The 24,977-nt window shown below is 41.8% G+C and overlaps 3 protein-coding genes and 2 long non-coding RNA genes across 6 annotated transcripts; 2 read left to right on the top strand and 3 right to left on the bottom strand.

The window, feature by feature from the left end:
• Positions 1–521: 521 nt before the first annotated feature.
• On the bottom strand, positions 522–4,694 carry LOC135642011 (probable 6-phosphogluconolactonase 1). Of its 2 annotated transcripts, none has more exons than XM_065157756.1 (4): positions 4,550–4,694; positions 4,026–4,233; positions 3,794–3,929; positions 522–1,389 (listed from the first exon to the last, which is right to left on the bottom strand). In XM_065157756.1, exons 2-4 carry the CDS (start codon positions 4,196–4,198, stop codon positions 880–882), a joined length of 819 nt encoding a protein of 272 aa, XP_065013828.1. In that variant the 5' UTR covers positions 4,199–4,233; positions 4,550–4,694; the 3' UTR covers positions 522–879. The 2 variants fall into 2 exon arrangements, with proteins under 2 accessions (XP_065013828.1, XP_065013829.1); XM_065157757.1 differs by having other exon boundaries at positions 4,516–4,626.
• Positions 4,695–5,385: 691 nt separating this feature from the next.
• LOC135643188 (uncharacterized) lies at positions 5,386–8,414 on the bottom strand. The gene is made up of 2 exons (XR_010498164.1): positions 8,147–8,414; positions 5,386–7,284 (listed from the first exon to the last, which is right to left on the bottom strand). It is a non-coding gene; the product is annotated as an uncharacterized LOC135643188 (long non-coding RNA).
• Positions 8,415–10,772: 2,358 nt separating this feature from the next.
• On the top strand, positions 10,773–14,471 carry LOC135642536 (protein LONGIFOLIA 1-like). Its single transcript, XM_065158766.1, has 2 exons — positions 10,773–11,693; positions 12,100–14,471. The coding sequence occupies exons 1-2, from the start codon at positions 11,561–11,563 to the stop codon at positions 14,316–14,318; spliced, it is 2,352 nt and encodes a 783-aa protein (XP_065014838.1). The 5' UTR covers positions 10,773–11,560; the 3' UTR covers positions 14,319–14,471.
• A 6,707-nt stretch (positions 14,472–21,178) lies between these two features.
• LOC135643600 (ninja-family protein AFP3-like) lies at positions 21,179–23,303 on the top strand. Its single transcript, XM_065160753.1, has 2 exons — positions 21,179–22,242; positions 22,857–23,303. The coding sequence occupies exons 1-2, from the start codon at positions 21,534–21,536 to the stop codon at positions 23,204–23,206; spliced, it is 1,059 nt and encodes a 352-aa protein (XP_065016825.1). The 5' UTR covers positions 21,179–21,533; the 3' UTR covers positions 23,207–23,303.
• Positions 23,304–23,603: 300 nt separating this feature from the next.
• LOC135643601 (uncharacterized) lies at positions 23,604–24,312 on the bottom strand. The gene is made up of 3 exons (XR_010498315.1): positions 24,145–24,312; positions 23,838–23,949; positions 23,604–23,738 (listed from the first exon to the last, which is right to left on the bottom strand). It is a non-coding gene; the product is annotated as an uncharacterized LOC135643601 (long non-coding RNA).
• Between the last annotated feature and the right edge of the window lie 665 nt (positions 24,313–24,977).

Here is a 24,977-nt window from a genome sequence, read left to right as displayed (position 1 = left end):
TTCTATTGTTTTGTAATATTTCTAAAATTTTCATTATATATGTATAGAGTTTTGGGATTACAATTAGATAAATATACATTTTATTTTTTAGATTTGTATTGATTAAAATAAGAAGCTTATTATTCACTACCTTTTTTAACAATCTCTTGATAATCCTTTTTATTATTTATAATCCCAATATTATCCCTTTTTTTTAACCTTCCCCATAACCCCATTTTTCATCCTCAATGCGATGCCACCACACTCTGCAAATGCCATCGTTGCTGATCTCACTCATTACAAACATCGTTTGTCGTTGATATGGTTGACATCCGCACAACAATCTCTTAATGCTCAGTGCCTCTTTGCTTGATGTCATCGTCATCTAAGGAGGAGGAAGAACAAAAAGAAAGAGGAGAGAGGAAGAAAGGAAAAGAAGTAGAAGTGAAAAAAGACGAGTTAGATGCAGTATAAATAGAGGTTTCACTGTACAGCTATAGTTATTGCTGCTGAAGTAAACGTGATATAGGGAGGAGACAAAGTAAAAACCAATACATGATGATCAAAAACTAAGAAATTACTGTAACATTCACAAAAAAAGAAAAAATCCACATCAGGTAACAGCATATTGACATCGATAAGACGAATTCACCATCCCTCCTCTCCTCCTCAATCTCTACATAGAAAAAACTCACTTTGTATCCTTGAACAGAAACACCAATTTATTATCTTCTGCAAAGAACCCCCTCCCTCATCAGAAACCAAGCAGCAATTAAACTCCCTCTCCACCACAACTATGCTCGTGAGAAACAAAATATTCAAACAACCAAGAGGAAAAGAGAAACATCTATCTTGGAAGTTTTGATCTACACAAGACACATTTCCTGGACCCTACAACCATCACATGGCATCTTTGGAACCACCATTACTGACCTCGAGTGCTGAGGCAGCTGCTGAATCCAAGAACCAGACCAGTTTCCCATCAGTTGGCTGAACCATCCTTGCAGGCAAAGAAGAGGAATCAGAGTTTTCGTTGGTGCCGGCAATAGCAAGGTTTGCCGCCATGGCCTTCTCCTCGCCCGTAGCCACTATTGCGATGTTGGAAGCTGAGTTGATCACGGGGAGCGTGAACGTAATCCTCTCGGGTGGCGGCTTGGGAGAATCGGTGATGTAGGTAACCCATTCCTCTTTCAGTTCAAGGGCTGGGTGATGGGGGAATAGTGAAGCAACATGTCCATCAGGTCCAATGCCAAGGAGGATAAGGTCGAACCTTGGACAGTCGTTTCTTTCAGAAACACCTACAGTCCGAATCTTCACCAGCTGGCGAATGGCAAATTCATACTCTCCTGCTGCATCTTCTACTGTTACATGATCATTTATGGAGAACACATGGCTGCTGAGAATTGATACCTAACAATATAATTGAGATACATATGTCAGGGACAGTTAAGAAAAAAATAACAGAAAAAGGACAGGTAGTCAGTGACAGATACTGTTCGTGTACAAATAAAGCCTTTAAACCCAGGTTATCAGATGTAGACTCAGATGTGTGATCTGCCAGACATCAATATTGGCATATAAGGTGAGGGAACTCACGATTGACAGGTTTCAGGTTTGTGCATGAAATAAAATCGAAAAGTTAAATCCATCACTATGCGATCTCAAAACTTGCAAGGTGGCCATATTTACAAAGAGGCGATATTTTGGCTGGAAAATAGGTTTCACAAGTAAAAAGGTAATAATATGCCTTTGAATAAGATATGAAGGATTTATAAGTCAAGCCTCAAGAAAACCATAGTGGAAGAGCAAACGGCATAATGCCCACATTTTCTACAGTCATGCTCAACTAATCCACCGGAAAATGCTAGAAATAAATAAGAGAACAGGAATAAGTAGTATAAAACAATTTTTCTTTCTCAGCTTGTCGATAAGAATTAAGAAACAAGCACCATTTAACATGTAAAGAAGATATATACAGTAGCCTAGAACATATAGTTTTTCTTCCTTTGTCCTGATGTGCACAATGACAAGAAAAGAGGATTTAAAAAATAAATGAAGCTATGCATCAAAATGTAGAAGGCTTCCGGCACTTGGTGGGTACATTTTAATATCACAATCATTGTTTGAAAAGTACTATCAACAGTACCCATTCAATGAACAACAACTTCACTAAAGCTTTCAGCAGGCCTTTGTTTAAAGTAGCATGAAGAGGATCATTTTACAAATGGTAAGTCGAAGCTCAACAATAGGATTACCTTTTATCTTAAATGGGTTTGGACTAGTGCTCTGGGACAACATGAGCAAGCCTAGCAGTGGCAATAAATAAAAAGTATATAGGGGAAAAATGCATGGGGTGTAATAAAAACTACAAACAGAAACCTTTAATTGAGCAACTTGTGAAAATACATATATTGGCAAGTACATGGACACAGATGAGAAAATAAATGCATTTCCATTTCTCTAAAATAACCTTGATGCCTCCAAAGCAAAATTACATGGGATCACCAGCACCAAAGGAAAGAAAAATACATTCCTAAAGGGTAGCTATCTTTTTAAACATATTTTTAATACAATGCTTTGTAGACTCTGACAATCACATAAACAAAGACCCTTTAACACATTCAAACAATTAATAGATCTTAGTACCGAAAGAACCCCAATTCACATAGCTAAAGTGTAACAATGTCACAATAATGCTTAAATTTCTTTGGCACTCCCAACCCAACAGTTCCCCATGATAATGCTTTCGTTGTAGTCTAAGCTCATCCAACCAAGGATCTTCCTCAATATTCCTTAGGCCAACAAAAAAATTTAAGAAATGGCTAGGAGGCCTATATTAAGTTACAGTTACAAAATAAAAGAGACCTCAACAATTTAGATGCACCCTATTACCTGATTAAATAACAGAAAGGCTCCAATGTTCCATCACATAATCTATGCAGTAGTATATGTGACTATCATACATAGCTAATCACAATATATAAACATAATAATGCAATTATTGGAATATACAACGGAGATTGTGACTGTAGTCTACTTAAAGAGACAGATATATCAAATGCACTTTACAAGGCTTTACTTGTTATAATTTCTATCCCTCATATAGATACATACTTAGAAGATATCAAGTGGAAGAACATGAAAGCCATTGGCAAAAGAAAATCCATTTAAGTCGGCAATTTCAATTGCATGATGAGGACCTTCAGATAACAGGGCAGCAGAAGACATATCCTCCTCAACCCAAGAAGGGAGCCAACAGAGGCTCAAATGAATGGCTTCAAACACCAAAGAGAAATTAAACGTGACTACTATTGCAAAGTTAGATTATATTGTTTTTCAACCCAAAAATGCCTCGTCCACCTCAAAAATAAAATTTCAACACCCATATCTGCCCCATTCTAGGTTCCTTGAACTAATACCTCTGAACATCAGTACCAGTCAACAAAGCAAAACAAGTCCGACCAATATAAAAATCCTTGCCTTGTTCTATGGTGATCTCATGAACCATTAAGTCACAACTTAATTCAGGAAAAAACATTTAAATGCTTTTTGACAAATTACTCTAATGTAACTTGCTTTTCTGAAAATAATTAGAAAATATCCTCAAGTTAACATCATAAAATAATGTGATGATGTTCAATGTAGAACATTGATAAGTGATGATGTTCAAGAATTTCGAAAAATAAAATTTTCCAAACTTCATACAAAAAAGTTACCCAAATATTATGCCATGTAAGAATATAACCTATAGACATACAAGGATCCGTCACTTGTCTAGTCTTCAAGAAACAGAACATGAAAATAAATCACAAACCTTAGAGAGAAAGGCATCCTTCGTGAGTTTATAGTTGCTGTCCACATGATTCTTTGCTACTGCACGCTCATCAGCCCAAAACACATACCACTTCGTCCAATCAACGGTCTTGCTATACGGAGCTTCACAGAGTTTCCTGCATCCAAAGTAAGTTCACCGCTCATCTTCCTCGATGATAAAGCAAAAAAGGCAAATCATATAATCGTTTAGGGAATTCTCCAATAGCAATTACCCCATGAAACTTATAAGGGATCCTCCAGATAAAGCAATAGTAAAACATCCACTCTCCTTCACGGAATTCTCCGACAGCTGCGATATGTACTCGGCCAAATCCGTGGCCAGCTCATCCGTACTCTCAAAAACTCTCAATTCGCTTTTGTTCTTGAATTCGCCAGACGCAGCCATTTCTGCAGCCTGTCGCACCTCAGCGTGGCAATTCCCTGCGCGAGAACACCAGAAAACCAAGCCTGATCAGGAAACTCCGCCAAAGAATCTCTTGGAATAGCAAGGATTTGTCCGGGCAACGACGAATGCGGGAGCAGTTGAGGCCTTTGTCCAAAGATAAGGGTTTAGAGAGTCAGCAGCAGTAAAGCTTGTTTTTTTTCAGATAAATCTAGGCGCGGGGTAGGGCAGGGGAGGGGAGGCGAGCGCCGCGGCCGAGTGGCCCGACAGGAAGAAGCGGTAGTGGCTAGGACGGAGGATGCAGAGAAGGAGGACCGCGCCTGCTTGGGGACACGGAGGAGGAGGAGGACTCACGGGTGGCGCGGACGGTGGGGGAACCGGTCGGAATCGGAGGAAAGCATCCAACTTTTGGGGGAAAGAGAATAGGAGGGGGGAATGGTGTTTGGTTTGGGGAAATGGTGGCGGGCAAAATAGGAAATTGACAATGAAAGGATAAATAAAATGGGTCGGATAATATATACGCAGTCGAATCCGTTTCCATATTCGAGTGGAATTGGATACGACGACTGTATAAACATATCTATCCAAAATCTTCCAAATCTAAATATATCATAACATCGATACGCATATCTAAAAGCCATTTTATCTTTATTAATTTATAAAAAAAATAATCATTCGATTTATTTATAACATATCTTTCCTCCTCACGTTCATTATATATGTTTTTGCCTTTGTTTTATTCCTTGATGTATTTGTTTCATGGTATTTTTAGAAGACAATTAATACTTACAATGCATCATTCACTGGTATCTCTATAGACTGCAACAACATATTATAGTTAAATAGTATATTTTATTACCACTTAGACTGCATGTTTATTTCTTGATCTATCACTTTCCTTCCAGCTTAAAGGTCACATACATGATTTGTAAACCTTTTTTTAACATGATATGCAAACCTGACATCTCAAGAAAAGTGGTGGTCACATTAAATAGGACATTAATTTTGTTTTTGTATGATTCTGATAATTGATTATATGAAATAAATACGAAATATATACATTATTGCTGAAACTATGTGGTATGTGGTGTTGTTCTACCATTACCACAATCAGATTATTAGGTACCACTCGTTATCAGTGAGTGGGGATAGAATATTTTCAGCAAAACAAATATATATACGAGTAAATCTGAGTCTATGAAGAGATCAGTCTAAAATATCTGAAACTTCAATATTTTTTGTTACATTACAGGAAATAAAATGCAATATTTTCCTGAGGATTCATACATCATATATGACCATTATGCTCAAAAAATAATTGAAACAAAAGAACAAGGGGACACCTTCATATGGCTCAGAAGAACCGGGAAAGAATGGTCGCAGAGATACTGGCACATACATCCACAGGTTTCTTCAGGGAGATAGGGATGAGCTGAGAAGACACAGTGGGAGATGTGTTGCAAAGCTTGTCCCTTCTCAGATTAGTACCGCACAATTATATATATATATCTGATGCATATAAAACATACACCACTCTTGGTCTCCTCATTGCAGACAATGTTATAGCAGGCAAGCATCTTCAGAATAAAAGCCTGCTCTTAAATCCCCCCTCCTCCCCCTTTTTAATTTTTTTGCAGTGTGCATGGACTCGACAACCATTTGTTAGATGAACAGTTTGACATGCATAAGAAAGTTTAGTCTGATGACAAATCTGGCAGCCTTCATAGAACAACCCCACCTCTTCTTTCATTGGATTCTGGATACCAGCATGGCCCACATTTCAAGATTCATTGGGCTAATGATTGACACAGCTGAAATGATTTAGTGATGAGTCATAACTTCTTAGTTGAGGTTCTGCACATCAAATGGAGTTGGTCAGATGTTGTTTCGCCAGTGGTTGCACCAGTATTAGGTATTGGATGAGCTGCATAAACTTGTCTGCTCAGGATTCCATCTTTATATCCATTCCTTCAACAAAGATTCCCAGTTCTTCATAGATATGTAAGCTTAGAGCATTTCACTTGTGGTAGTCCATAGAAATATTGCCTGACGAAAGGGTGGGCTTTTGTGCTGGGAATCAGAAGACAGCAATGCAGTCTGGTGGTACAAAATGGTCCAAAACAATTGTCTGCATCTTTGTAGTATATCAAAGTCAGGCATGCTGAAGATTTGTTGCACATGTCCATCATCAGCAAAACAACAATGACTCGATTGTTTTTATCACAATAGATGCATGAGCCTGCATGCTAGGGGCAATTAGATGTCATACATACTTCACATTAGATGTCAAGCATCACTCAGAAGAGTAAGCCATGCATGATGGTGGCATGAATTATTTTCATCTTTCTTCTGACATTGTTACAAGGTAAATATAGCTTTGGGCAACCAATTCTATAAAAAGAGATCCACTGTGACGCCAGGTTGTCCTTCAGCCAAGAACAGGATTAGGATGCTGTAAAAAAGTGGTCCAAAAACTGTTCATACAGTCTGTCCACTGTGATAATTGTTATTAGGTGCACATTCATATCAAGTGAAATGGGGTTCAATAATTGTGCCCATCAGTTTGTATACCACAGTTCTTCCATCCATAGATACGTATTCCATCCTTCCACCAGTGGTTCATTTCATCTCTATGCACCTTTTACTCTCAACAAAAACACCTTTTTATCTGCTAACTCATATCTTTCTTGTCTTTTCTATTCCTCCAACACTTGGCCCACTTGGTTTGTCCAAAGAATGCAGCTGAGATGCTGTCACATCACTTCCATTTTCCAGCTTCTCCTCCCTCCACCAGTGAATTGGAATCACGGCTTCATCAAGGAAGCATTGGAATATTATCCTCTTACATGATCACTTGAGGTGTCAGAGGGGGTCAGGTGCAGCGGTAAGAAGACTAATTAATCAAAAGCTACATCATGAGACGAACACCAGCATTGTATGTGAATGATGGACTCCAGTGCCAATGCTTTTTGTGGTGAAAGTTGCATGAACCATTCTTAATAAAGAGATTGCTCTGAGCACTGGGACAGAGGCTTCTTTTGCGCCAGTTTCAATATAGCAGATTGCTTTGCTCATTCTGAGCACACTTCCTGCATGCATGCAAAATATTTACTAGGAAGAAACAGCACAAAGTTCTTGAGATTTGGAAGATCAGACATATAGACTGTGGACACAACAGCAGCAAAATCATTGGCCTTCTAAGGAAAAGCGCACTCAAGTTGGTCATAGTTTCTGATTCCCATCATTGTGATATCAACAGAAACCTTATCGGGGTGCCACTGTCATCAGTTGGAATAAGGTAGTGGGCATCGGTGGAACATTTTCCATAACCAATAAGATCAAATTAGAAGAACTCCATTAAGATTGAGGCACTGCTCACTACTCTGCAAGCTAGCCTTAGAGGAGGTAGATGACAGGAAAAGTAGATGAGCATCCACTAACACAATAAAGGTTATTAATGAGAATGGAAATGGAGGGGGTTGAAGTTAGGTAGGTTGTCCATCGTTCCAATCAACAAGAAAAGATTCATGAGGAAAGCTCACATAGAAGCTGAAGGCTTGTGGTCTGATAATTGCCATGTACAAATGATTGGTCTACTTGAGACCTTTCTTTCTTTGTCACACATGTAGCTCACGAAAGGAGATGTCAAGTGAGCTGACTGCTGAGAGTTTATCTTGTAATCTTTTTGCATGAATTCTTGTAGCGTACGTAACTTCAGCCTTACGGCAATTCGATAGGATGAAGCACTAACCCGTACAACAAGCTAACATGTCAATCATTAGAGCATTACATAGTTTGACTGATCATACTAACTGGCAATCCTTTCTATCTGATAGAAAATTATGCTCAATGGCATAGAGTGCACAACAAGGGATTGTCAGATAATTCAACTGCTACCAGAAAGATCGAATCTTTGGATGAATCGAGGAGCGGATGGAGTGGAGCGAATACCTTAATGGTGCGCGCTTGCTCGGAAGGAAGCCTTGGCGAAGGTCTCTTCGTCCACGAAGACGGCCTTCTCGGCGAGGAACTTTCTGCAGTGGGTTCAGCGCCCCCATCCCCCGGCCATCGCCGATCTCGCCCTCTTTCACAAGCGCGCCGCACGTGCACCATCGGGCACGCCCAATCTACCTTAGTTATGGGCTCAAATTGGGCTATTAGTGAGCTTGCACGCAAAGAGCATAAGAGTATTTATTTATCTGTTTGATAATCAATTTTTAGCACGTATTCTATTTTATTCTCTTGTATTATTTATTTTATTTTATTTATTTATTTATTATTATATATATATAATATTATTCTCCATGCTCAACTTTTCATGATGTGACCCATTAGAATAATAATAATAATAATAATAATAATAATTATTATTATTATTATTATTATTATTATTATTATTATTATCTGTATAACATTATTCTCCATGCTCAACTTGTCATGATGTGACCCATTAGAGTATTTTACTTTAGCTATCCATATTATAGGATTAATCTAGTGTTCGTCCAAATACCTGGTTAACAAGTCTCTCTCAGTCACTAATTCTTTGTAAGCTTATTAGGAGACTGTTAGTTCTTCCGTTTCATCGTAGTTATCGTGATGGTAATCACAAAGATTACACAGATGATAAAGAAGACATGGCATGTTGATGATAATGGTCCAACATCAAATTCTCTCACACACCTGAGGCGTTGAAGGAAAAGAGAAAATTTTTAAAATTAAAAGAATACTTAGAGATCAATAAACTAAAAAGTATATTAAAAAGTTAATATAAGATTAATGTAGTTCGATAAATCTCGTCTACAATCATATTCTTTAATATATGAGATCAATTATAAGATCATTGAGTTACCAACATTTAAGTATAATTTTTTTTATTTATTTTTCACATAAATATGATGAATTATATCAATTCTTTCTAAAAACTTAAGAGATCATATTAGGAGTAAATCCTAATTTATTAAGAAATTTTAATTTAATTAAGACCCTATCAATTACTTTAAATAAAATTAGAACTTCTAAAAATACTTATAAGAAGGGATGATGGCATTTTTGTTGAGAGAACCAAGGGTGCTCCCAAGTCTTATTGCAAAGAGTGGGCTCTAGTTCTTGGGTTCACAACTCTGATGTCTAAAAATAAATAAATAAAATTATTTTGTTAATGACACAAGTGGCACACACATGAACTCCAATATGAGAATTATCACTTGTATAATAAATTATTAACTAATTAAATGTCTCAAAAGAATCACAACTCTGATGTTAATGCATTCCTCTGTAAGCAAGATAAACATGTCATGTGTGATTGGATCCTTCATCTTACTTCAACCATGTCAGATATGAGCATGATTGTGATTGTAATCTTCTTGACAAATGGCATGATTATAACTTTAATCTTCCTGACATGTATTATAATAATTAAGATCAAGTACCCAATTGTTAAGATAAATTTTGATCATAATATGCTCAAATTGATCTGATTTAACTTATTCTTGGCTGTTATTACATTTGGAAGAGGAAGAATTTTATTTGAGAATCTCCTATAAATTTTCTCTTTGTTTCGAAGGTAGAAAATACTTATATTTTTAATCTCTTAAAAAAGATTACTTGAAGATTTATTCAATAAAATCTGTTTGATGGTCAAGTTAATATTTATTCATCGGGCGACTCTCTAACGATTAAATTAATATTTATTTATTTATTTATTATGAAAAAATTTGAAGTATTGGTATCATAATAATTGATATAACGAAGGAATATTTAGTATATATTGATTGGATTCTGTTCTAAATGATAAAAAATAATAATCATATAAGATTTGGGATATCATTTTGGCAAAGGCATTTGGACTTTTTGGACTTGTTGCTGCTGCTGCTGCTGCCTTGTGAAGCAGGAGCTCCCCTAGCTATAGCCCCATGTGATGTTTTCACTTTATTCATGTGCCCTTGCTTCCCTTATTCTTATCCAACATGTCCTCTATCACAACAATCTCATAAAGTTCTAAGGTAACTGATGGCCCTTCTCATGTGGTTCAATTATGTTTCCATATGAATGAATCCGCAGCAATGTTCAATGAACACACAATGATGAATGGTGGTCATTGAGGAAGGCTTCACAGATCTCAGTCGAGCATCAATTTCTTGCCACAATACATGACTAAGATCACAGCCCAGAGATCCTTGACAAAACTAGGCCAATGGTGTCAGCGGTAACATGCAACCAAGAAGAGAGCATCTCACAGTTTCTTTACTGTACAACCAGCCATTCCACTGTTTTTGACTCGACAGTTTCCCTCGAGATGCAGAGTGCAGTCTGCAATGGCAGACAACCCAGATGGCTTCTTCGATTGCAGCCTGCATTCCACTCTTTGCTGTCTTCCCTAACTCAACTGTTTGTAGTACCAGCTAAACCAATTGATTGCTGGGCACTGTTCTTGACCGGACTTTGGTTCATGTTCTGTAAGAACAGGGAAAGGAAATTAAAAGTGAATAGGAAGAAAAATTAATCGGTATGATGTATTTAAAGAACATGTGTTGATGTAATATAAAGAAGAGGGAATAGGTTTTACCACCAGATCATATGAAATCCAAAGAACATCTCATGCTTGAGCAATGCACAGTGGAAGAACAATTAGAAATTTCGCAAAGCAAAGAAGGAATGAGGAGAATGACAGGGTGCAACTGTAGAACTAGAGGATCTCTCCACCGGAGAAGACCAACTATTTTCTCTCTCACAAGCATCACATGCCCATGCAAACTGCTTGAGACCCCTTTCCCTGTGTTTAGTAATCTACATCACAAAGCCCTCTTCTCCCACTCATCCATGTTCGACAGTCTCTCAGCTCTTCCCGACTAGAATCTTCCCCCATGGGAGTAGCGTAAGCCTCATAATTCCCTCTCCTCCTCCTCAAACAATTAATCTCTCGGATCCAAATTCCACTCACTCATTTGTGTTCTCTTAACAAAATTCAACCAAGACAAAACAAAGAGAGAGCTTTTGTCGTGTTAATGGAGGTTTCATGTATTTATATGACGTTTCGAGTGTTGGGTCTGCGACTGTATTGAAATGCAAGAGTTAATGTACTATTTCCTGCACATAGTCGAAAGTTCTTTCGAGGGTGATGATTGAAGACGAGAAAGAAGTGGTTCGATCCTTCTTCCTGATGTTCAAATGATCACAAGAGAGGTTCTCTGAGCAAACGCAGAATCTGATCGGTCCAGGACTTTGCAACTCCACAGCTCCAAGTAGGCGCAAAGTCTCTGTCCAGGTCTTCAGAGATTTCTGCAACGACATTTTGCTTGATCCTTTTTCCTGGAGTGGAGCAAGAGGAGATTGGAGAAGCTTAAGCTACCTGCAAAGCTGCTGAACATGTTCGCCAAAGAAAACCCAGACCTGCAGAAGAAAATTGGATGCGCAACGGGGATCCTTCAGATGTTTGACCGCCACCATTTCCTCACTGGGAGGCACCTCAATGATCACAACCACAAGAAGCTTCTTTCAGGTACCAATCCTATATGTGACTCCGTTCATTCTGGTTAACCAGTCCTCTTTCCTTGCTCCCATGCCACTGTTTGCTTGCACCTCATTGCTGCCAAGATTAAGAGATACATAAATGAAGCATCATTACTCTTTCGATCTGTATTATTCATTCTGATAGCTTGGCATCCGTCAAAGGACGGAGATCATCTTTTTCGAACGCTAATACTTCATGTTTAGTTTTTTGTGATTCTGATTTTTATGATACCATTGGATTTTGGCATTGCAAAGGAATCATATTGTTTCCTTGGCTGAAAATTTATAGGAATCATATTGCAAAGGAATCGTTATGTTGCCATGAAATCCCATGATGAATGCTCTATGATGTGCTTCTTCTGCATTCACTAGGTTTTGATCTCTTTCTTTGTTAGGCTATGGTCTCCAAAGCAGCAGAGAGTCAGAGCAAACTGCATGCTTCTCACAGATTCTTCAGGTACTTTTCCAGTCTCGGAACAGTCACTACAATGTTTTGTTCTGTCTCGACATCACTGATGGATACGAGTTCACCATGCAGGAGAAGAAACTAAGCAAGAACTTGAAGGGGAACCGGAGAGTTCCCATGGAATCCTCATTGGCTTCTTTTTCCTCTTCATCCAGCTCATCCTTCTCTTCCCATGAATACAAGAAATCATCTCAACGAGAGGCCTTCGATAGAACGTTCTTCCCAGAGAGGTCACTCGAGAATTCACCGATGTTTAGGAATTCCCAGAGACGTCTGTCGATGGACTCCCAAGATTACTGCAAGTCTGCTGCCAGACTTGGAGAGATCCCGAGACTGTCACTGGAAAGCAGGGAAAGTTTACTGAGGAGTTCTAACTTTGGTACAGATACCAGTTTGTTCTTGGGGGACTTGGACAGAACTAAGACGACTCCAAGAGTCTCCAAGGCTTCCGATCTGCTTCAGGATCGAAGTCGTCAAGTACGACACCCCAGTGTTGTGGCAAAGCTCATGGGATTGGATAAGATGCCCGAGTTGAATCCAGCAGCTGCAAGAAAAGACTGTGTTCCTTTCCATGAACCAAGACCCAAAGGAATTCGGGGTGCAAGAAGCGATCAATCTCCCCGCTCAGTTCAAAGCAGAGATTTGAATCTCGATAGATTGCTAAAACTCAATTCAAGTATCATGACTGATCAGATGCAGCAGCAGACTGAACCCATCTACAAAAGAGTGGAGGGCAGGATCAAAGATAAGGACCTCAGGGCTCTCAAACAAATGGTACACGCCATGCGTGAGAAAAGGCTTGCACAGACCAAGAAAAGGAATGGCCACACTTGCAAGACTTCACCGCCGGAAGATGATGCAGATCGTACCCCGACACGAAGCAATCCGAGTCCGAGGTCGCCCAAGGCCCGGAAACAACCAGCGAAAGCAGGTGGTGCTCCAAAATCCTTGGAGCCGCCAATTGCAATCATGAAGTCCGAAATGTCACCTGGAGCTCGTGACTCGGTTCTGCTTGAAGGTCTACCGACTCCTGCGAAGCTGCGTACAGGTAGCACAGACGATAGAAGAAGAGCTTCTGCAAACAACCACGGCGACAGAGACCACACTCCCAGAGTCAGACTCCGGGAGACAGATAAGCAATTCAGTAGAAGGGCTACGCTTCGTTCAAATCAAACACAGGGTATATCGAAGTCCCAGCAATCTCTTGGAACCACTCTGAACCCGAAACTACAGCAGAGAAGAAAGGAAGCAGAGAAGAAATCATGCCCACCTACTCCATACTTGAGCAAGGCCCAAGCTCAGTCCACCAACAGGCAAACACTTGAGTCAGTTTCTCCAAGAAGCAAACCAAGGCTGAAACAATCTCAAGTACGAAAAAACAAAGACCAGATTGATGACAGTATCCGTGAGATGAGGGGTCTCCGGTGCAGGGATGATGAAGTTTCTCCATGTTCTTACAAAAGTAGGAGCTCGGCATCGCAGTCAGCTGTCTTGCAGCAACATATAGAGAGCCCATCAAGCAGGGCTGCCCACAACCCAGCGTTGGTCTTGAACCAGAAGGAGCTCACAAATATTGATGCCATGCATAACCCAGATCACAAATATGTGACTGAGATGCTACTGGCAACAGGATTTCTGAACAAAGACTTCCGATTTGGACAGGCGAGCTCTGTTCCATTTCAGCGACTGTCATCAGACCAAGCTATCAACCCTGACTCGTTCTCTGTTCTTGAGCAACCAAAGCATGACTGTCCCTCCAACAATGACCGGAGAAACCACAGGAAGCTTGTTTTCGATGTGGTAAATGAGATTCTAGCTCACAAGATGGAATCGTTCTCCAACGGATTGCTTCAGACAAGGAAACCAAGTGGCCAACATTTACTAGCAGAACTGTGCTCCGAGATCGAACGGCTTCAAGCTGAGAGCACAAGGTCTACGAGCTCGGAGGATGATGTCAATTACATTTCCGGGAAGGAAGTTCTTCATCGATCCGAGTGGGTTGACTTCGACATGGAGCAACCAAGAGTGGCTTTGGAGATCGAGAAGCTGATATCTGAAGATTTGATCCATGAAACTGTAAGCGATGCAACTGAGGCTGTTCTCCGGGTCAAGACAGGTAAGCTAAGAAGACAGCAATCTGCCCAATGACTCCATCTCCTCTTTACTGTTGCCAGAAGTATATGAGCAGATAGTGACTAGTAATAAATAGCTTTATCCATTTACAAATCTCGTGCAAACATTGGATTTGCTCTCTTACCATGGAAGGTTGATATGTCACAGGTTTGATCCTCCCAAGGCTTGGATTATGGTCATGTAGCAGACATATCATGGGCGAGGTTTTGGGGATTATAAGGCTATGATTCGACTCCGGCATTTTGGTGGTGAACATTAGTGTTCCATCTTTGACATAGTGGAGGGCAGCTGAATCCACTCACATTGCCGAAATGCCGTGGTGGGAGTGATGCTCTCCGCCCCCTCCCCTTATCACTTCCCGTAGTAAGAGACCATCGATCGTCCGTTTCTTTGATCACTTCTTGAAGAGGGAGTAGAGTTGCTTAGACACATCCAACATATCCTGTCGATTGAAAACTCATTCTTCATATATCAAGCAGAGATGATCGACACGTGTCAACTAGCCCATCTTGAACGATCAATACGTCTCAATTAACTCATTCTCCGAATCTCCATCCAACCCTTCAACTTTGGTCGGTGAAGGAGGTCAACACTAGACCCACTTGCCTCGGGTAGAAAGGAGGGTCGGCACCCAACCCTCCTTCGTGGTTAGTGGAGGAGGTTAGCACTCGACCCACAAATCTTGATCGAGGAGGGGGTCGACGCTCGACCCATTACTTTAGGCAAAAAGGGGGTCAATGTCCAACCTCTCTATTGTGGTCCATGCCGGACCCCTATACTTCGGGTTAACCTCGTGAAAGTTGAGTTTTCCTAACCTCTATATCTCAAGCAAGCTTTGCTTCAGGTGGGTTGATTTTTTTGACTTGGTTTGACCTACGCCTTTAAGGACTCTTTTTCAGTGCGACATATTTTTTGACTCATGTGTCTCGGATATATTTTGCCTTTTACCTTCTATTGTAATGGATTTCTTAACACATGGGTCGGGTTTTGCTGATTCATATATCTTGGGCACATTTTGCCATGTGCTTCCCACTATGATAGATTTCTTTCTATGTGATCGGATTTTTTAGGCTCATACATTTCAGATATATTTTGTCTTGTGCCTCTCATCATAATATGTTTCTTATACGGGTCGAGTTTTCCCAACTCTACACTCTGACACATTTTATCTTTTGCCTTTCGTGATGACGGGTTTCATCCTACGCAGGTAGGGTTTTGGTGACTCATGCATTTCAGATATATTTTGTATTATGCCTCTTGTCATGGTGGGTTTCTTCCTACGTGAGTTATATTTTCTTAAATTATGTATCTCGAGGCACATTTTGTCTTATGGGTCATGGTTAGGAAAGTTGAGTTTTCCTAACCTCTATCTCTCAAGCAAGCCTTGCTTCAGGTGGGTTGGGCTTTCTTGACCTGGTTTGACCTATGCCTTTAAGGACTCTCTTTCGGTGCGACGTATTCTTTTGACTCATGTGTCTCAGATACATTTTGCCTTCTACCTCCTATTGTAATGGATTTCTTAACACATGGGTCGGGTTTTGCTGATTCATGTATCTTGGGCACATTTTGCCTTGTGCTTCCCACTATGACAAATTTCTTTCTATGCAGTTGGATTTTTTAGGCTTATGCATCTCAGACACATTTGCCTTGTGCCTCTCATCATAATAGGTTTTTTATATGGGTCATGTTTTTCCAACTCTACACTCGGACATATATTATCTTTTGCCTTTTGCTATGGCGAGTTTCATCCTACGAAGGTGGGGTTTTGCTGACTCATGCATCTCAGATATATTTTGTATTATGCCTCTTGTCATGGTGGGTTTCTTCTTACGTGAGTTATATTTTCTTAAATTATGTACCTCGAGGCATATTCTACCTTGTGCCTCCCACCATGACATATCTCTTCCAAGGTGATTTTCGTATATCGATCACTTTTATACTTTTCGAGATGGTCCTTCATCAATTAGTATCTCTTCATATTCGACCTAAAGGGACACTTATCTTCAATATGAGTGGAGATAGATTGATCCCCTTCCTATAAATTACCTTGAGCCATGAGGGTGAGGCTTATTCTCTTATTTGAGCTTTCATGGTTTCCCTTAAAAACTTCTTCTTCTTAGCATTAGCTCTTTTTTTCAAGACAAGTTAGTCCTGTTGGGAAATCATAGGGGGGGCGACATCATATGCGCAGCGGAAGAACAAGAAAACAAAAATCCCCGATTCCCAAAAAGATGTTCATCGTCATGCGAAGATTGGTGCGCAAAATCCGCAAAAACACAAAACTGCGTATAGAGATTGTGTTACCTAGGGAGATCGTATATCCATGTTTCCTTGCAGATCCTTAGGAGAGGGTGAAGGAGGTCAAGCGTCCTCCTCTCTAGCGGTGATCCACACAGCAGGGTTGCGACGACGCTCCTCAAAACTCCAGGCCTACTCTGAGGTGGAGAGGGAGAGGAGAATAGGAAGGGCAAGCAAAGACTCTAGCCTATGAGGCTGTGAATCCCTCCTATTTATAGAGATCCCGTGTCAAAACCCTAATGGGTCCTTTCCCTAGTGGGTATTGGATCTGCATCCAATAAGACAAGGGCTCCGTCGGATATCTCATATCCGAACCTCTACTCATCGCAATGCCTACCATATGTGTGTGACCCTCTAGGCCCAATATCGAGCTGGCCGTGAGTCATACCTGTCAGAACTCCTTCTAACTCAGTGAATTATTATCTCTGTAATAATTCACTCGACTCATCGACTACGGAAGTACTAGGCCACTACGCCGTAGTCCCCAGACGATACAGGGGAATCCAATCCATTGGACCTGTCTGTCCTCAGTTACCATGTACCTATAGTCCCTCATCCATCTAATATCCCAGAGACCGTATATCGAGCATGGTGCTGTCAGACCCATACAGTTTCTACTCGAGTCTCGCTCTAATCGGATTCTCCCGGAGAACTCTTTCTCTCTCAACCCGAATGACCCTGGCCAGGGATTTGTCTGAGCAAGAACACATGGGATATTCCTCTCATGATACCGAGAGTGGATGATCCTCTATCGACACTCAATAGCCCTCGTAAGGTCGACTACCACTCCCAATGACCAGTTGTACTAGATCTGGGAACAGCCAAACCTATAAGTCTGGTATCAAAGAGTGGAGCACTCATACAGGACATCCTTGGTGTCTCAAGTCTAAGAACCAGATACACCACTAGGACTACGGAATCGTTGTCTGATAATAAGGCATCATCAACCATCCAGCATTCCGTAAGCGGATCAATCAGTGAACTCATTCTCCAATGAGCACCTGTACTGTATCCCTAGTGTCCCTACACGAGCAGCTATGAGACCAGCTGCATCCATCATATGGACGGGTATACAGCACACCAGTCTATCCGGTTATCACGATGTCCCTCTCGAGTAACCTATGACCGGGATTATTTAGGATATGTGTTTAAAGGTGAATCGATCTCATTATCGTGATCTCATCACGATCTGATTCCCATTGCACAAATCCAAGGACATCACAATATATATGCATTTATGCAATAGTTATAAAGTGATATACGCCAAAATATAATAAGCAAAAAGATTCTGTATCAAGTCACACGTGCCATCACTCACGTGATTGGCTTGTTGGGCACTTATGACTAGCAAGTCCTTGGTCCTCTTCTTGAAAGTGGGTCGGTTCCCAAGTGTTTTGTCCTCCAGGCACATCAGCTTTCTAATATATCTAACATCTAGCACCTCAATCCCGAAGAAATTCTTCTATCTTTATAGGTTGAGATGTCTTTTTCTCACACAAGCTTCTCCTGATATTATAGTTGCTGAATGGTCGAGGACATTGACACTCCATCCTCGGACAGCCTAGTGGCAAAGGAAGTTCCAACCTCTCCTTCGATGGGAGAGTTGGTGTTTGACCTATCCAAGGACAAGTCATTGTTATTCATAATACTAAAGATAATTAAACTACTAGACCCAATTCTAGACACGTCATTGTAGTCAAGATAGAAGGGCCTACAAGGAGGGAAAGGAAATATGAAGTAACATTGGAGCCACAGAGCAATACTACTAAAGGTCCCTGTGCTCCGGGGTAGCAAAGCAAATTTATCATTCCCCCTCTGAGGTTTTGCTCGACATAGTCTACTGATTAAAGTGTTGGTAAGTCAAGTCAAAGCTAACCCCTTTAGTACCTTATTGTTGTATCATTGCTAATTTCTTTATCTTCGACTTGAAGCATCATCATTATCTCACAGCCCTTTTCGATCACGTATGAGATACTAACTCTATGATTAATCAACAGTCCCTTAAGATTGACAATCTTTGGGATAAGGTGGAGGGATTGAAGAGGGATAGGAGAGATCTGACACTTATTATTGAAGTAGATGCTCAGGGAGTCAAGTTGGCGATGCAACTAGAAGAGGTCGAGCGGTGCTTTATTGATCAAGTCGAATAATTGAAGATGATCCGAAAGAACAACTACAACATGGAAGATAAACTGCTACAACTTACCCAAGGGTTAGGCTCATTGAAGACCTACAAGCTTTGAGCTTGTCAAGCAAGTTGTTATTGCCACCGAGCGAATTATGAGTATGACCAAGCAACTAGCCACCTTGAATGAGTAGATTCATAGTTTGGACAATAAGTTGGTGGCTTTTGAAAAAGACAGTAGAGGTTGATAGAACCATGATATTAAGATATCAAGAGAATGAGGTCAGCAACTACAAAGCCTTTGATGAGTTCATGAAAGGTCTAAAGAGGTTAGGGGTAGACTCGTATTAGTATGGATATTTTATCGTCTTAGCTTGTGTTAAGGTGAGGTGCCTCAAGATAGAGATTGAGGAAAACCCATTTATCGAGTACTTCAAAGACTAAAATATTTTGATGGCTACTTAGGTCCCCTTTAACATCGACCCTAACTCGCCATCTCGTCCTAATGCTTAGTCAGCCATCTTATCATATTATATTGGCCTTCACTAAGTCATTGGGTTTGTCTATCAGATAATTCTTATGTCTTTACTTTGTCACATCATCAAGCTTATCCACTCGATCAATCTTCTACTTTAGTAGGTCGAGTTCTCATTTTAGATATACAGGCTTGACTAAGTTTGTATAGTCTTTTAAAAGTAATGAAACTCTTTCCCCAACTTTTAACATCTACACTTTAAAATATTTTTTTATAATTAACGCTAAAGACATAGAGAATAAGACTTGACGTTTAGGAGATAGTTATCTCGACCAGACCCCGAGGGATGCCTTACAAGTAGAATTTCCTTAAGTTTGTAATGTGTCAAATCCTTGGTAACACCAACCCCACTATTGAGCTCTTCCCAAATTGGTGCTAGCTTGCCCTATGATCTAGTTGGGTTGTTGACTTCAGCTTTTCAAACTATAAATCTCCCAATCAATTTCTTGAGAATACTTCGGTTGTAAAGCTTTACCATCTTTTTTTTTAATCTCAATGCCCTTAAGTATTCTTCTACTCTACCTCACTAATTAGGTTAAGTTTAACCCAAAGTCCTTCTTTGAAAGTTTTTTAATAAAAAATCTTAACTGAATGTATTGAAAAGACTATTTTGATTGACAAGATACTTTTAAGTGTCAAAGGTTAAACTAAATAATACCTCTTGCAACCTAGTTTTAGATATCATTTGAGAGTCTCAATCAAAAGATACTCAGATAATTCATCTATCCAAAATATCTCTTGCTTCAATATTTTTTTATATTAATATTTTTAAAATAATTTTATTAATAAATTCGACGAGACCATTAGTACGAGAATAAACTATCGAGTTGTACCTTTGCTAAACTCATTAAAATTAATCAAACTTTATATCAATATTTAATATTAACAAATCATATAAAATTTATTATATCTGCTGCTTCGTCTCTGCATTAGTACGAGAATAAACTATCGACTTGAAGCATCATCATTATGTCAAACCGGTGACGGCCGTCCTCCCGTTATCTGGCTCGGCCGGCCGACCGACGTGCGGGTGAGACGTAATCCGTCTCTAGAATTGGACCGAAGCGCAGGTGGGGTTTACCGTTCCGGCCAACCGTGCGCGAAGTCCGCGCCTGGGTTGGTTGCCCACCGGACGCTGCCCCACCTCCCTGTCGCCGTCCCGCCGTGGCGTCAACTACGGTGACGTGTCCCGGCAGGCCGAATCCCAGGGAGAGATCGCGTCCTGTCGCACGACGGCGACGTCACCCCCGCCCTCGTCCTTCCCCGCCCCTCGCGCTTCGAAACGTGTCCGCGAGCGGCGCCACTTTACCTGCTCACCCGCGTGAGCTGTCGCGCCCTGACCTCGAGTCGCACGTGCCCCGAGGTCGCTCCTTCTCCACGTGGCGACGCGTGCTGTTCCGCTCCGTCTTCCGATGTCAAGTTGGGGCCAGGTGGTGGCCTTTCTTGTGGACCCCACACTCCAGGGAATGGCACGTGGCTGGCTGGCCCAGCGATGGGCGATTCTTTTGACCGCAAGTCAAAGTTCGGCGCCACGCCGCGCCGCGCCGCAACTGGATCACCGTTGTGGTTGCCTCGGACGGCCGTTGATCGTTTATCTAATTTGAACTCGGGTCGCATATTAATCTTATGGGGGGAGGGGCGTCTTCGAAGCGAGAAACGTCGTGAACTCACGCGGCCCATATGAGGTCACGCGAACACGTGTCCAGTACGGCGAGTCCTGGTCCGCTCGACACGCGTCTCACAAAGCCGCCCCCTCGTCGGACCCCCTGCGCGGCCGAAGAGTCGCGCCGATTGTTTCCAGACAACGCAGGCTCTTCCGGCCCTCGCCACGTGTGTGATGCGGGGCGGTCCGAGCTGGACGCGTGTCATGTCGCGGGGGACGATGGGGGCATATTGGGGTAGCCCGAAAGCTTCGGGAAACACTAAAGCGATGAGTTCTCTTCCTCCTCCGTTACCCCATATCCTATGGCTTCCTCCGTGGTCGCTCTTGCAACTTCACATTCCAAAACGCTCTCTTATCATCAACCTGGGAACCCTTGCTAGCCCTCGCTAAAGATCTTCCTATCGTATGCTTTCTTCTCACGGTTTGGTTTTTGTGCTCTTTTTTTCGTGTTTTCGCGAGATCTCGAATCAAACGCGACCTCACATCTGGTTCTCGAAAGTATGTCAACAAAAAGATCGAAACTGTGAGAAAAAGTTGACTTTTTGATGGAAATTTGGCGGTTTTCTTTCTCGAGTCTTCGGTTTCTTTAGTTTCGGTTCGGATCTTGCGATGGATCACGAAGCAGGGGTGGAGAGGGAGAGGAAGCGATTATTATCAGGAAAGGATAGGCTACCGAAAGATCTGTTGTTGAGGTTTGTTGGAAATGGCTGCGGCGACGAGACCATGGAGGCGACGGAAGGGGACTCCGACGAGATTGAGCTCACCCTCGGCCTCTCCCTCGGCGGGTGCTTCGGCGCGGACCCCAAGGAAAAGAAGCTATTCCGCTCTTCATCGACCGCATCCTTTTCGTCGCTGTCCTGTGTGCCTGAGTTCCAGGTCGTGGCCGCGGCCGTCCTGACGAGGACGAGCTCACTGCCGGTGGAGACGGAGGAGGATCGGCGGAAGCGGAAGCAGATGCAGAGCTTGAAGAGGCTGGAGGCGAAGAGGAAGAGATTGGTGAGGAAGAATTCGATCAGGTCAGGGGCTGCAAAGCCCGGAGAGAAAATGGAGGAGGATGCCGACGGAGGGAAGGGATCGACGGCCGTGGAGCAGACGATGGTTGATAACGTAGAGCTCACAGCACTAGGGAGCAGCCATTCCGGAGGCGCAAGAAATGGCTTTCCCCCACCCGGATTACCAGCGCGGGCTGCTGTATCGAAGAGGGTGGCTGCCGCGCCGGTGGACGTGCCGGGGTGCTTTCCGCTGGTCTCGCAGGGGTCTATTGGGTCGCAGGGGAGCATCTCCTCCAGCAAGCGCGACGACACTCGGGCAGCACGAGGTATTGATCGGTATACTTTTCTTATACTTGGATTCAGATATTTGCAATGACATTTACAGGAGTTTTCATCCTCCTAATGATCAAATTTAACCGAGTAATTGAAGTAGATAGATTTTAATTTAATGGCATATACTTGATGGATAAAGAACTATGCTTCTCTTATTATTCTTGTTATTATTTGTTCTTCCAATAATTGAGGAAACATGTTCAATTGGATATTATTGTTGCTAGTCTTTTGCCAATGGATAGCTCTTCAGCTGATACTGACTACTTGTTTGCTGAGTGCCAAGTTTTCTTGGCTTGTGGATAGCATATTATCTGGTAATTACTGTTCTTGCCTGTTAAGTACTAGTCGATTAAGGACAGTGATGTTGATGAACCCTTGTGGATGTGTGAGTCCACAGTGATGCATAATTTCCCACTTGACTTCATGGCCTCCGATTCCAGCTACTAGTTAGCCGTCATCTAGTGTTGGGAGAGAACACACTTCCATGTTTTGGCTTGGCAGGAACTCTTGAGCAATTGATGTCTTTTGTTTCTCAACTAAGGTGCTATAATCTAAGAAGAGCATGTCTTCAAATTCGCCTAAACTTAGCTACCTTAAATTGGTACAGGCTTCGGCATGGCTGGCTATAGCAATCATGCAGAGACGAAGAGCGGGAAGGCTACAGTTGGAGGAGATGAAGGCATTGCGAAGAAGGTGGCGGCGCAAGCCAACTGGATGAAGGAGACGGAGAGGAGAATTATGGAGGAGATGCCGTTCGTGTCCACCAGAGGCGATGGGCCCAACGGAAGGAGAGTCGAAGGCTTCCTGTACAAGTACAGGAAGGGGGAGGAGGTGAGAATAGTGTGCGTGTGCCACGGCAGCTTCCTCACACCTGCTGAGTTTGTCAAGCACGCGGGCGGTGGCGACGTCGCAAACCCGCTCCGCCACATCGTGGTCAACTCTTTCCCCTTCTCGTAGTGATCATGAACTTTGATCTCACGCAAAAAGAATTCAAATTTGGTTTGCTTTCGGATCAAACACTCTTCATCAATCATATGGTTTTGACTTCCCTTCATCTTTGTTGGTCTCAAGCTTACAGGGGGGGGTGTGCTCCACCATGACACTTTTGATCCATTTTATCAAACCAAAACCAAATACTATGACAAATTGTCGTCAAATGTAGAACAATTCAGCTAAATGTTCAAGGAAAGAAGAAAAAGAATGAGGCATTTCTTCCTGTAGATTGCTCATTGTAAGTTAAAATGAACATTTAGCTGAATTTTGATAGCCAGCATAAACAAAGAGACAGGCATCCTACAAATACAATACCGATCAACCATAAGCAATCAAAAGGTTCCTAGATGAAGTTCCCATTGAAAACCTGTGATCCCAACGCTTAACTTTCGTGGATCCGATCACCAAAAAGTGTAGCTTTCAGATCATAGAAGACAGACTACTCCTGCCATTGGAAGCAAACCTCCGTTACTACCATCCCTGCTGCTGATTGTTCCTGAAGGATTGATACCTCCGATTATTTGGGGGAGAAGGGCCGCCTGCTCACAAATGGGGTCCTAAGAAAGCGAAATTTCTTTGTCATGTAAGTTCTCACCCGCACGAAAGGCGTAACGATCCATCCGTCGTGTTGCCTGTTGTTGAGCTGAAAGTGTTGGGAGTTGCTGTGCTTGATGTGGTGCTCGTGCTTGTTGGTGTGCTTGAGGTTCCTGCAGCACCGATGAAAGAACCAAGAATGTGGTTTAGAAACATCATATTGGCAGCTGATGAACTGCCTAATGAACTGAATGCAGTTCATCAGCTTGGCGTGGATCAAAGGAACACGTCTTAATTCAAGCGATTTAATCTCTTCTCAAGCAAAAGTCCAACGTTCTCTACACAGATTAAACAGAGAAAATAGGTACCTGGGAGTTGCAGGACAGACAGCCATTTGCACCTGCAAGAACACACAAAAAGAAGAGAGGATCATCTTGTTTGAGCATTCTAGTAATTTGATTTGATGGAGCAGGCTTTGCTACTTGGATCTGTGCAGGTAAGCTTGGCTGTTGCAGAGAAGTCACGAGCTGTTTGAGCCTGGCCATTCCTCTGGTGGAAGCTATTGGCACCATAAGAGCAATCGAACAGCACTGTGTTGGGGTTATAGCATGCCCCATCTTGCAGAATAGGGTTGCAGTCAGCTCCAGCCCAACAAGCATAGTCCATTGTCTTTTGCAGTGCAGTGGTGCTCACATGAGCCTGCCAAACACACCAAGCAGCATCTGCCAACATGAAATGGAAACAGAGATGAATACTTTTGGTTCATATGTCTACTGGTGCACGAATGAGCAAAGAGCATATATATATATACAACCTTTGCCAAAAAAAAATAAAGAGATCTTAAAGAGAATGTATCAGAAAATAAAGCAAGGCTATATTAGTCTCACGTTGGCCTCTTAAGAACATTATATGTCGATACTTGTGAACATGAAGCATAACAGGATGTAAAGGTTTAGACATTGCAGATCGAATGTTATTGAGGCCAACAAAGGAATTGCATAATGCAAAAGCAAAACAAGGTGGAAAGGGAAAGAAAAAGCAAAGGAAAAGAGATCATTTTCCACCAATTTGTATATAGTTCAGGAAGAAAAGCAAAAAAACCTATGAAAAGGTTGCTCGAAAACCTCACCTGAACCACCAAATATTGACACAGTAAGCATAAGGAGCAGTAAACCAGCAATGATCATTGAAAAGAAGGGGG

The sequence above is a fragment of the Musa acuminata genome, chromosome BXJ3-7 (assembly GCF_036884655.1).
Source record: "Musa acuminata AAA Group cultivar baxijiao chromosome BXJ3-7, Cavendish_Baxijiao_AAA, whole genome shotgun sequence".
NCBI lineage: Eukaryota > Viridiplantae > Streptophyta > Magnoliopsida > Zingiberales > Musaceae > Musa > Musa acuminata.
This window is presented reverse-complemented; position numbering and strand designations above follow the sequence as displayed.

Bases quoted from the DNA above. Each gene is read 5' to 3' on its own strand.
- LOC135642011 (XM_065157756.1), bottom strand. From the start codon at position 4,198: ATGGCTGCGTCTGGCGAATTCAAGAACAAAAGCGAATTGAGAGTTTTT. The intron at 3,930-4,025 runs GTAATTGCTATT...CTTTGGATGCAG, and splicing joins TCCCTTATAAGTTTCATGGG to GAAACTCTGTGAAGCTCCGT. The intron at 1,390-3,793 runs GTTTGTGATTTA...TTATATTGTTAG, and splicing joins AGGATGCCTTTCTCTCTAAG to GTATCAATTCTCAGCAGCCA.
- LOC135642536 (XM_065158766.1), top strand. From the start codon at position 11,561: ATGTTCGCCAAAGAAAACCCAGACCTGCAGAAGAAAATTGGATGCGCA. The intron at 11,694-12,099 runs GTACCAATCCTA...TTTCTTTGTTAG, and splicing joins CCACAAGAAGCTTCTTTCAG to GCTATGGTCTCCAAAGCAGC.
- LOC135643600 (XM_065160753.1), top strand. From the start codon at position 21,534: ATGGATCACGAAGCAGGGGTGGAGAGGGAGAGGAAGCGATTATTATCA. The intron at 22,243-22,856 runs GTATTGATCGGT...AAATTGGTACAG, and splicing joins CGACACTCGGGCAGCACGAG to GCTTCGGCATGGCTGGCTAT.